The sequence below is a fragment of the Pipra filicauda genome, unplaced genomic scaffold (assembly GCF_003945595.2).
Source record: "Pipra filicauda isolate LSUMZ 115617 unplaced genomic scaffold, ASM394559v2 scaffold481_size456399_pilon, whole genome shotgun sequence".
In the NCBI taxonomy this organism is placed as follows: Eukaryota; Metazoa; Chordata; class Aves; order Passeriformes; family Pipridae; genus Pipra; species Pipra filicauda.
Window position 1 is genome coordinate 354,822 of NW_024104622.1, and position 12,769 is coordinate 367,590.

Here is a 12,769-nt window from a genome sequence, read left to right on the forward strand (position 1 = left end):
AGGATCCCACATCCACCTGCAGAGTGCAGGAGTCTCACTCATAACGGCTTTAAGCTGAAAAAATGTGATTTAGTTTGGATGTAAGGAAGAAATCCTTCCCTGGGAGGGTGGGGAGGCCCTGGCACAGGTTGCCCAGGGAAGCTGTGGCTGCCCCATCCCTGGAGGTGTCCAAGGCCAAGTTGGGTGGAGTTTGGAGCAACCTGGGCTAGTGGAAGGTGTCCCTGCCCGTGGCAAGGGGCTGGAACTAAATGGTCTTTAAAGTCCCTTCCAACCCAAACCATTCTGTGATTTGTGGCTTTATGGACTAATCAGGGATGTGGACACTGTTACCCAAAGCTCATTTTTCAGTGCTGGAGTTAAGATATGAGCAGCAAGATCTGATGGCCGCAAGTTGAAAAATCAATTTTTTAATGCATCTAATAGATCTCTGTATGACCTTCCCATGACCCTTCCAACTCAGGATATTCTAGGATTCTGTGGTAAATTTTGTCTCCCTTGCAGTCTTGAACTTCACATAAAGCAAAGAAGGTGGAGATGATTTTTTCCTTACTCAAAAGGAAGTTACAGCGTTGTAGGCAGGACTTCTTTGCTCCTGTTATGCTGGAATTTGGGACAGATTATCTCTGTCCACCTGAAGAGATGTGAAATCTAAAAATAGCATCTCAGGAGCAGGTTTGCTTTGCTCACCCTCCTCCCAGAGGGCTCACAGCCAACCTGTCTGTGGATGTTTCACACTGTTGCCCTTCCATTTTATCCCAGACCAAACTGGGAGCTGGTGCAGACCCTGAGCAGAAAACTGAATGAGCTTTGTGTGTTAAATATTTATCCTCTGGGCAGCTTATTTGCAGCCAGGAGGCTTGAAAGGAACCAAAAGGCTTGGAGACAACCACAGCAGGATTTGCATCAAAATACCCCCCCATCCACCCCAGGCATCCAGAGGAAGATTTAAAGCTCTCCTGATGCCTGGGATCCACCAGACCCTCCTTTTGAAGGTTGCAATGAGCAGTGAGCGGCTTCCACCTGGACCATAAATATCTCTCTGTAGTTTTAAGGCATATTCTGCTGCCCAAATGGATGGATATTGGAATGTGAGGTTGGTACTGACTCACACAGCAGATTTCTTCCTTCCTAATCACTCCCATCACTTTGAGTCGTTCTTTACCTCCCATATTGCTATCAGAAAAAAAAAAATCCCGTTGTTGGAAACCTCTCTTCAAGTTTGTTTCTGTGTTTAAAAGCCTGACCTTTGCCTGGCAGACTGCAGGCTCCAACATGCAGTTTCTTTCCCTGTTTCCTCCTAAATACACACAGTTTCCAGGGTTTAAATTCTGGGAGCTCTTCACATTAAAGCAGAGTAGTGGCTGTTTTCAAGCTGCTTTGTACTGCACAGGAAATATTTGGCTGTGCAGAGCTGTGTTCTCAGGCTAAAGCATCTCCAACCCTGCTACTCCCTGGGACTTAATTGCTAAAGAAATTCCAGTGCTTGGGCTGGACATCCAAAGGGGTTCACATGCTCTGCAACAGCTTGGTGTGAAAGTGGAGCCTTTGCAGGCTTTAAAAAAAGCCACGGTTTTGCTTCTGCTACAATTTGAAAGGAATGAAAGTGACACTTCTGCCTTCCCCCTCTGCTGGAGTCCTTTGATCCAGCTCTATTAGGGAAGTTTGAATCACATACATATTCCTCTTTTCCTGCCATCATCTGGCTTTGCATTCATTTTAAACGTCTTTGCTGGTGCTGAGGTCAGAGCAGAGCTCCCAAATTCCTCTGATTTACTCCTTCTTGCTTATTAGCAACTTGCTGTGTCCTGCTCCCTGCAGCTGGAATGGCTTTTGCTTTGGCTGGAGCCTTGTCCTGGAGCTCACAGACAGGATCAGGGCTCAGTTTGTAATTCATGGAATCACGGAATGGTTTGGGTTGGACTGGATTTTAAAGAACATTTTGTTCCAACCGCCTGCCATGGGCAGGGACACCTTCCACTATCCCAGGTTGCTCCAAGCCCTATCCAGCCTGGCCTTGGACACTTCCAAGAGATGGATTCACAACTCCTGTGGGCAAAAAACAACTCTCAAATCCAACCCCATCTCTCTGTTGGTCCTGGAAAAAAAAAAAAAGCAATTGCTTCAAAATCCAGCCTAAAGAGATACAAAGGGGGTTTTTGCCTTCCTGTGAGTTTTTCCTATTTCCTTCTAGGCAGTGTTTCTGTCTTGATTCCTCACTTTCTCTTCTCACATAGAGATTTTTCTCAGCTTTCCTCTTTGGACACCTGGAGATGTTCCCATTCCACCAGCACTTGCTTTGACATCTGACAGAGGGGTGAGAAAAAAGGGATCATGGAGTGACAGGACAAGGGGGAATGGCTTTAAACTGACAGAGGACAGGGTTAGATGAGATATTAGGAACAAATTCTTTCTGTGAGGGTGGTGAGGCCCTGGCACAGGTTGCCCAGAGAAGCTGTGGCTGCCCCATCCCTGGAAGTGTCCAAGGCCAGGTTGGATGGGGCTTGGAGCAACCTGGGCTAGTGGAAGGTGTCCCTGCCCATGGCAGGGGGTTGGAATGAGGTCTTTAAGGTCCCTTCCCACCCAAACCATTCTGTGATTCTGTGAATATTGATCACTATTGCAGCTCGTCCCCACTCAGGGCTCTGTGTCTCCCTGGTGTTCTCTGCTCCATGACAGGATTAATCCTTTGCTTTCTGACCTGTCCTTTCCCTGGCTGACTGGGAAGCCCTGCTCCCAGGTGGGAAAACTTGTCTCCTATCCATGGGAACCTCTTTGCCTGGGCTCAGGCTGGGGGTGGAGGAGCTCAGGTGGTGGTGGTTGTGTCACTCAGGGTCATTCTCACTGAGGAATCAGAAAATTGGGAAGCTTTGCTCCTCCTGCTGCTGCCTGGGTGTCCCTCTGCAAGGGAAGCTCCACTTCTGTGCACAGTGTCTCTGTGCCACATCTTTAATCCTCTTTGCACTTCTTAAAGGCTTTAGTAGCTGGCAAATTTTAAAGCCAATTAGGGCAGTTTTTATAGGGAGGAGCTCTGCATAAAGTCCAGTAATTACTGCAATAAATTCTGTTATGAAAATGACGTCAAACCTTAATTCCTTCAGCCATAAACCATCTGTCAGCTCCTGGGTAGCCAAATATACCATCAGTCAGAAGTTCACCTCCTTCTGTACATGACCTGACACCTCCTGTCCCAAGAATTAGGCATCAGTTCCTCTGTATTGCTCAAAGAAACATCCTATTCCCTGTATCCCCTGCTCCAACAACAGGAAGGGGCCACCAGCAGGTTGAACTCCTGGTTGTGTAAACTCTAAAATCTGAATAATTCTTTATAGAGTCTAAATAAAAGACTCTATTAAAAAAAAAGACATGCTTTGGGTGCTCCTGGTCCCATTCTGAGTCCCTGGGTGCCCCCATCAGGCAGCCTTGAGTGTTTTCAGCATTTTAGGGAATTTATTCCTCCCTATCTTCCCAGTGGGCTCTTCAGCAGACCAGAAGCATTGTCCCAGAAAGGGCTGGGATGTAAACCAGCAGGACTAACAGCAAGAACAGTCTGGAAAACAACCTGTTCCTGGTGCTGGTGGGACCACAGGCTTTCTCTGCAACTCTCAGGATGTTTAGGAGTCAATGCAAAGAGCCCCTGAGGGTCTAAAGACCTCCTTGATCCAGTGCCTGTTCACCTTCACTAGATTTTGACTCACAGAAGCCCCTTCAGGTTGGATGAGCTTCTGAGAACACAGAAGCAGAAAACATATTTTTATATCCCTGCACATGCTGAGTATTTCAAGTTTCCTGACTGATTTCCAAGTTAAACCCACAAATTATTTCTCCTCTTTTTCTTTCTTTTTTTTTTTAATGTAATGCAATTCTGACCAAAGTCAGCCCCTTCCTTTTATTTTCCTTTTCTCCTAAATGAAAAATAAAAGAGAAAGCATAATCTTTGTAGTTCAACAGCATAGAATGAAAGAGCTGCAGCTACTTGTTTCCAAGAAGGAAAGGAAAATTTATCATTCTCCGAAGGAACAAGGCAGCTTTCCCATTTTCTAATCACTTTTCATCGACATTGATCCAAAGATGGATTAGACACTGTGGGCCACATTTATCTTCCAAATCCCCTGCTCTGGACTCTGAATAACTTCCTTCTGGTCCTCATGTGTCACGGGGAGGGACTGTTTGTGTCATGAAATATCCTTGAAGTCGACACCAGGGGCGAGGAAAGTGGCGTGGGAGGAGCTGGTTCCAGGGGAGTTATCACTGTGGAAAGCACTGAGTTGCTCTGCAGGTTATTCAGGGTAAATACAAAAATCAGGTGTTAAAAATGGAAACAAACAAACCCAAATAAAACCCTAAACCCCACCAAACCAACCCAGGGAGATCCAGCTGAGCAGGTCACACATTTCAGTGTTTTTGGCTGAAGGGTGAAATCAAAGCTGTGCCTCAGAGCAGCCAGTTGGGCTCCTGGGCCCTATTTCTGCAATACACGGATGCTGCTCCCAAGGAAAAGAGTTGCACAGGGATACAAGTGCTCTGGATGAAGCCAGGTTGGATCCCTGAAGGCACAATGATGGGCAGAAAAGTGTGAAGGTTGAGGGAGGTGATTCTGCCCCTCTGCTCTGCTTTGGTGAGACACCACCTGGAATGTTGTGTCCAGCTCCGGGGTCCCCAGCACAGGAAGGATGTGGAGCTGTTTGAGCAAGTCCAGAGGAGGCACCAACATGATTAGAGGGATGGAGCACCTTGCTTATGAGGAAATGTTGGGAGAATTTGGATTGTTCAGCCCGGGGAAGAGGTGGCTTCAGGGAGACCTTAGAGCACCTTCCCGTGCATGAAGGGGCTCCAAAAGAAATGGAGAGGGAATTTCTACAAGTGCCTGGAGTGACAGGACAAGGGGGAATGGTTTCAAACTGACAGAGAGCAGGGTTAGATTGGATTTCGGGAAGAAATTCTTCCCTGTGAGGATGTTGAGGTCCTGGCACAGGTTGCCCAGAGAAGCTGTGGCTGCCCCATTCCTGGAATTGTCCAAGGCCAGGTTGGGCTGGGCTTGGAGCAAACTGTGTAGTGTGTGGCATCCCTGCCCACAGCAGAGGGGTGGAATTAGATGGTCTTTAAGGTCCCTTCCCACCCAAACCATTCTGTGATTCTGGGATGATTCTCTGAAGACTCCAGGGTAGGGAAGTACCTGCTCCACCACCAAGACCTTTCCAAAACCACCAGGTGACTCGTTGGGGAGTCTACCAGGACCAGCTTTAGAAGGAGAGGCCTGTGTGGATTATCCCAGTGCACTTTGCCTCTGTCTTTCTTAGGGATTTGGAGATTTTCGTTGGCACTGCATCTTAAATGCCTTTATCCCAAATCCTCTCCCTTCACCTTAAAGATTTACAGCCAAAATTAAATCACAGCTCAATGAAGGAGACTCTGAGTGCCCCCAGGGGGCTGAAGACCTCCAGTCTGCCCTGTGCAGCAGGTTTTACCCCACCTTGGAGTCTGGGTGCTCCCTCCTTTCCCACCCCTCCAACAAAGCCTTCTGCTCCGCCACCCTGGCACCAGGCAGGAACTGATAAACATTCCCCCCCTTCCCAGTGTCCAGGGGCTCCTGGGCTGTGTCAGGGCAGAGTGATGGCTCTGTCTCTGTCCCCGTGAGTTCCTGGCAGAGCAGCCCCTGCTGCTTTCAGCCCCTGGCTGGAGCCATTCCTGGCTGGCTCCGAGGCGCCAGGCCCTGCGCCAGCTCCGGCGCCTTTTCCAGCCGGATTACACAACCCTCTCTCTCCAGGTTTTTTCTTCTTTTCTGGGCATAGTTCAGTTTTTCCTCCTGTCTGCAAGGATTGCTAAGACCCCACAGTGGAGCTGGAGGAAAATGCCAGAGCTGAGGCGTGAGCCCAGGGGCTGTTTCTCTGTGCTGTTCAAGTGGCCGAGGCCCCATGAAAACCTTTTCCATATGGAGGGAAAGAAAAGGGGAGCTGTTCCCAGGAGCCTGCTACCAATTCCCAGGGTGCCTGGTGCCAAGAGGAGATTTTCCTTTGTCTCCCAGCATCCTTGGCAGAACTCAGCCAGGCTGATTATCCCGAGTGGGCACCAAGTCCTTCTGCACCCACCCCTGAGATGGCACCTCCGCTCACATCATTAGAGAAGTCTAATTCTCCTCTGAGAGGTGGGAAAGTAAAAGCAAGGCTCCCTCCTCCATTTCCTCATTTCCCAGAGCTCTTCTTCATCTTTTAGCTGTAAATAGACATCTTTGGGGTTGCTCAGCCTGCTGCAGTCGCAGCCAGGTAACACACCACACTGATGAGGTGGGTGGAAACCACCACATTGGGTTGGACCCGTGGCCAGTCTCTGCCTCCTTTCCATGACAGAGTAAAGAAAAGCTTGGAAAAATGCAAAAACTGGGCAAGCACATGGTGGTGCATCTTCAAGTGATCCCCAAGACTCCAGTAGTTCATGCTCAGAGACCCCCTGATGCAGAATGGTGTCTCTTCACTTCGTAGTACCAAGTGGATTTTCCTTTTTGGAATGTTTCCACCTGTTTTTTTTAAGTTTGGAAGCTTTCAGCATGAGCAGAGAGCTGTGGAAACGTGGTCTGGAGTTTGGCTGGGCCCCGTGTGCAGGCTCAACTCCTGGGATTCACTCCTTGGTGTCCTGTCCTGCTCTGTAGTTCTCATGTTGGAAGAGATGATCCCTCCCATCAGTGGTCCCTTCCTATCATCCAAAAGTCCTCTTTGACATCCATCCATGATCTCTTTTAAGGATGGAAGATCATAGTCTGGGGTACTTTCCTCCTCCATAACTTTGTTCCTGGCTGGAAACTTGCCACCTTTATCACTTCCCTTGTATCCTTCTCCCAGGAAGCCCATGGAGTGCACATAAAATTCAGGATGCAGGTGCACTGCCAATAAAATATTTGCTGTTTCATTCTCTCTTCCTTTCTTAATTTTTCTCCTCTTAATAACTCCCAACATTTAATGTCTGGCTTTTATCACCACTGAATAATTATTGTAGCCCTTGGGTGTTGTTCCCCGGTGCTGGGTCTGATCAGAGGCCACTGATGGAGATGTGAACTTATAATTGGGTTTATTGGAGTTTTTATTCCCACAATTTCTGTTCCCTGCATGGATTTGCAGCTGCTCTGGCTCACTAATCCGTGACAAGGAGGGCTCTGAGGTTTGCTGATCACGTCCAGTGCATGATCAGAGCTGGGTGCACCCTCCCCGCGTGAAGGAGAGGCTGAAGGTCGGGAATGTGGCAGATGGAGAGACTGTGAAAACAGGGATTGGCTGGGAATAGAAGAACCTGCTGCTGAAGGTGGCTGTAAATAATGCCAGCAAAGAAGGGCTTTCATTTGAGGGGGAAAAAAATGGAATTATTTATGAACTTCATGCCTAAGATCCCTTGTGCTGCTCTGTTAAATAACACAGCTGTGGACAGTGAGAACTTTAAAAACTTGCAGCATTTCTACATGGTGGGAGAAAACCAAATGTTTTTCATTGGAAACTCTGTCCTGAGCAAGGTTGTTTTCCTTCACCTTTTGGGAAACTTTACTTTCATTCCATTTTTTGTTCTATATGTGCTTTTCTCTCTTTGTGTCCCTTCTCGCTGCATCTTTTGAGACATTCAGTGGTCTGCAAAAAACACTGTAGGTAGAAATTTCCCTTCAGGAAGCCTCAAACTTGTCTCATTAAGACACACACAGAGATAAATAGGTTCAGCTTTTAGTAGCAGTGGTTCTAAAATAATTAAAAAAAAAATATAATGGAATAAGTCAAGAATTTTATCACCTTTTGCGTCCTATTAGTGTTAATCACCATTGTGTTAAATAATGGAATAAAGTAAGAGTAACACCAGCAGCATTAGCAAATTCTGTATTGGAGAGTTGAATGAAAACCTCAGATGAGGATTTCAAGAACTGGAGTGTTTTACATTCTTCTGAGCAATACTTTTACGAAACTTTAGTAAAAAAAAAAAAAAAAACAACAAAAACAAACCAGTGGCTCTCAAAGGACTTTAAAAATATTGTTTTTCTCTCTTTGAATTAAAGATAAAATCATATTTATTAAGATATTATTTATTTAATAAACAAATAACTGTTTATTATGACTTAAAATAAATACAATTTCAGTTTTCACTTCCCATTGAGATGGTTTGTACATTAACCACTCTCTAACCACCAGATGCTCTCACTCAGAACCTTCTCCCTGGGAGTGGGGAGGAGGCAGGACCAACTTCAAGCCCATTATATTTTTATATTGAAAACTAAAGTTTGGAAAAGCAGAAATCTGTGGCTTGGGTGATGCACCAAAAACTGCCCCTGTAGGGATAATTCTACAGCACCTTTCCTGTCAGCACTGCAGTTTGGAGGTGGGAAAAACACCGGGCTTCCAAAAATGTCTTAGGAAAGGACAAAATGAGGCAGCTGGATTAGTGTGTGGCAGATGGGCTTTCAGGTTTCCTACAGGGCTCCAACAATCCCTGCAGCCTCCTGGAGCACAGTCAGGACCCCACAGCCCCTGTGTGGCTTCATCTCCCCTCAATCAATCCATTTTGGTGGCAGCATCGAGCTGTGGCACGTCCAGGGCTGCAAATCATCGTGTCTGTGTCCTCAACCTTCTCCCCACGCTTCTCCTCTCCTTGCTGAGTCCTCCCTGGAGCTGCTTTCCTCCCACCCTTCCAGTTTGCTGCCACTTTCCCTCTGTCAGGAAAAGGGCTCTGTGCCCCTGTCAGAGTCAGGGGAGCCTTTCCTTGCCCAGTGATGGAGTGTTTTGTGGGAATGATCAGCTGTGAAAAGCATCACTCGTGGTCTGAGGGGTGGAAACTTAGTGGAACAACTCATTTAAAGTCTTTCCACGGACACCCCTTGATATACACACATCTTACAGAACCTCCCCAGAGCCTTGTCCTGGTGCAGATCAGCAGAAACACTGGAATATATCCCCTGGATCGATATCCATGGTGGGATGCCGTGGGAGACTTGGCAGGCAGAAGTCAATAAAGCCTGAGAGGCTTGGGGTGGAGTTGATGGAAGTGTTTTCGGTTCCAGAGCTCGTCAAACAGCAGGGCCTCGCTGGTGAGACACTGAGCAGGTTCTGCTGCAGTTAAAGAGCCTAAAAATAGCTGTGCTGCACAAGGAATGTGCATCCATATCAGATGCAGTGTTATGTACAAAAAGACCTCATTGCAATCTGGATTTCATAGGATGGTTTGGCTTGGAAGGGACCTTAAAGCTCATTGTGTTCCCTGCCATGGGCAGGGACACCTTCCACTAGCCCAGGTTGCTCCAAACCCCATCCAACCTGGCCTGGGACACTTCCAGGGATGGGGCAGCCACAGCTTCTCTGGGCAACCAGTGCCAGGGCCTCCCTGCCCTCCCAGGGAAGGATTTCTTCCCAATATCCCATCTAAACCTGCTCTCTGTCATTTTTAAGCCATTCCCCCTTGTCCTGTCACTCCATGCCCTTGTAAAAGCAGGAAAACAATTTAAATTTTCAAAACCATGTTCAGTTTTTCAGTGGAACTGCAAGTGGCAAAAGCTTGAGCTGAAAGTCAAAATATCTAGGCATTAGTTGATAGAGATAGCAGTGGACAGAAAGCAACATTTTCTTCCTGAAAATGGTCAATTTGCACACCAAGTGTCAGTTTTATCCTCTTTATTTTGGATCAGGAGCTACAGAGAAAAAAGTTGTCTTTGATGCAAGAGGAGGTAAAAGCGTGGTATTTGTTGCATGGTACTAACCTATCTTTCTTTCTCTCTCTCCTTTCTTACACTTCCCTCCTCTTGCAGCAAGAAAAACAGCAGACACCAAACAAGAGACCCTGGGAAGGCATCAGGAAAGTCCAGTCCCCACCATCATGGGTTAAAAAGGACATGGAACCCGTGGCACAGTCTCCCCTAGAACTAAAAACTGTAGAGTGGGAGAAAACAGGGGCCACCATCCCCTTGGTGGGACAAGACATTATTGACCTTCAGACAGAGGTCTGAGCAGAAAGGGAAGAAAAAGGACTTTTTTTTTTTCCGGAAAACAAACGAAACAAACAAAAAAAAAGAAAAAAAACAAACAAACAAACAAAAAAACCACGTTTTAAAGAAATGATTAAATTAAATCGGAACTGAGCAAGAGAAGTGTTTGGTTTCTTTTGAAACCTTTGGTAAGATGGAGTAACTTTTGTATTGTTTCTCAGCAGAGAGGGGGAAATATTACTTTATAGAGTATAGTAGCTGTAGGTTCAGGACAACACGAGCTTTCCCAGGTAGGACTGGAGAAGAAGAGCCTGGAGGAGAGCGAGGAGGAGGAAGAGGGTGGGGAGGGGCTGCAGGGGACGAGCCCTGCCGAGATGCTCTCGGGTTCTGCACACCGGGAGAGCCTTCCTGCTCTGCCACCGGGAGGTGTGGAAGGACCAGCGGCCCAGCAGCCACCACGGAGGGCCAAGAAGATCGGGGTTGTTTGGGGACCACGAGAGCGGGAGCCTCGCGGGGACGTGGCCTGGCCGGGGGAGACCCGGCCCTGGGGGGCCCATCCTCATCCCCCACCTCTCCCTCAGCAGCTCATCCGAGAAGGAAGGAGGTGGGATGCTCCAAGAAGACGTTCCCACTCGTGTGCCACACCGTGACCTGGAATTGTGGCACATCCACGGCAGGTCCTCACGGAGCCTGGAGGGGAATTGGTGGCATGAAGTGGTGAGGTGAGGTGGGGCTTCCTCCTCTCATCCCTCCGCAGCAGAGCTCCTTGGAGTTGTGTCCCTCGGGAGTGGGACAGGCACAGGAGCACAGGACCAGCTCCAAATCCTCGCCCCACCTCCAGGGAGAGGTGGAAGGTGTTGGAAAACAGACCAACCAGAGGAATGTAGGTCGTTTCATTGACTGTTAAATAGATAAACTCAGCACTGGGGCCTTGCAAAGGTCCTTTGGCCTCATCCTTTTTTTTTTGTTTGTTTGCTTTTCTGTTATTTTTCCTTGCTTTGGGACTTCAGATTTATTCCAAGCTGCCCCTCCCTCCCTGGAAGGCAGAGAGAGAAAGAGGGAAAGACAGACCTGCCAATGTACCTGGAGATATTGGAATACAGAGACGTTGCCTTAGGACATTGAGACAAACTGACAACACGAATAACGTCCACTTGGAAACAAAAAAAAACAAACAAAATAATCTATTTTTTTCCTTCTTCTTTTCTTTTCTTCAATAAAAAGAGAACTTGAAACCCGAGACCTTTCTTTTCTTTGGCTCTTGTCATTTCAAATGCCTTTCTGTGCCAGGCGTGGGGTGAGGATGCCACCTGCTGAAGGTGGAAGGCAAGTTGCTCCATGGAAAGTTTGGGATGGTGGGAACACACATAGTGTTTTCCTTTGTTTCATTCAGTTTGGGCTGCAGTTATTTTTCCCCTGGCTGCCTTTTCTTCTCCCTCCCCACTGCCCAGAGCCAGCAGGTTTGTGGTCCTACACGAAGGAGCTGATCAGGAGAGCAGGACACCCCTCACCATAAAATCCTGTCTTTTCATTCCTCCATGAAAACAAAGCAACAGTTTTAATTTTTTTTTCTTTCCTTAAACATTTCTCAAGGCTATTTACAAAAGAATAAGATACCTACATTTCACCCCAAAAAGTGTTGTGCGGTATTTTTATCGTTAAAAAATACCTCCCTGACATTTTACACGCAGATTTCACTTTTTAAATTATTTTTATCATTCCCAGCTCTTGTCTGTCTGATGTTTGGAACAACTCTCTCAATTTTGGAGGTGGGTGGTGACAAACCTCTGGTTGTGAGTGGCCAGAATGTGCCATAAAACAATAAAACTTGAACAGGGTTCTGAGTTATTACTCTGTGTTTGGGTATCTTTTTAATTAAAAAAAGAACAAATGTTTTTAGGGAAAAACTACCGCTGGATACAAGATGCAAACCAGTCACTGCCCCCAGCTGTGCTTCCCCCACAGGCAGATGTTGCTTTGAGTGCCAACATCTGCTTTGACTTTCCTTTGGGCCACCTGGGTGTTCTCTAAGGACAGTGGCATTTCCTGTGCCATCAACTGTAGAATGTGAAGGATGGAAAGGAAAACTTAAAATAAATCCAAATAGTTCAAAAAGAGGGGAAAGTGGTTACTTATAAAACTGTGATATAATTGTTCAATTTTAGATTATTCTCTGCAACAGGAAAGCACAAAGGCCTCCCTCAGATGCCGGGTTGTATGATATTGTAATTATTCTAATTACACACTATGAATTTTAGCATACAGATATCTTTCTACTGTGTTTTAATTATTTTCTCTCTTTTTTCCCCCCCCTTTCCTCTGCCCAGCCTACCTCTCCCTCTTCACTCCAGCCTTCCCCATCCACCCATTCACTCCTTTGCAGGACATTAAGGATGTGATGTAACTACAGAGATAAATGTTTGTTTAAAAACTGTTGATATTCGACTTTCTCTGCTCAGCTCCTCTGGTTAATTCTGTTGTCCCGTGCCCTGCCCCCCCTGCCCCCCCTGCCATTCCTTCCTCTCCTTCCTCTCCATGTTGGTCAAATTTTTATTTTTTTTTTTTCTGTACAGTTTTCAGAGCACAAAATGAATGTGTCTTATTTCTAATAAAAGAGGTGGAAACTCCAGCCCTGTCTGCTTTTTAAAAAGCGCCCCATGTGTATTTTCATCGCTCCTGGGGGCTGGGAAACACCTCTCCTGACCCCACAAGCTGCACCTACTCTGGGAGAGTCCTGGCCTGGGGCTAAAGTTACCCAATATTCAGCTTTGTATCTTCTGGACACCCCTAAAACTACATCCCCTTAGGATGATTATTTCCAGGACACGA

General features: G+C 46.8%; 1 protein-coding gene across 12 annotated transcripts in view; it reads left to right on the forward strand.

Moving 5' to 3' along the window:
* Positions 1–12,569, forward strand: part of ADGRB1 (adhesion G protein-coupled receptor B1) — a 294,127-nt gene extending 281,558 nt beyond the window's left edge. For all 12 annotated transcript variants that reach the window (XM_027724710.2, XM_027724713.2, XM_027724716.2 and 9 more), the window contains one exon: positions 9,764–12,569. In XM_027724710.2, the coding sequence (XP_027580511.1) occupies positions 9,764–9,961 (198 nt within the window). In that variant the 3' untranslated portion in view covers positions 9,962–12,569. The remainder of the gene's footprint in view (positions 1–9,763) is intronic.
* Positions 12,570–12,769: the final 200 nt, after the last annotated feature.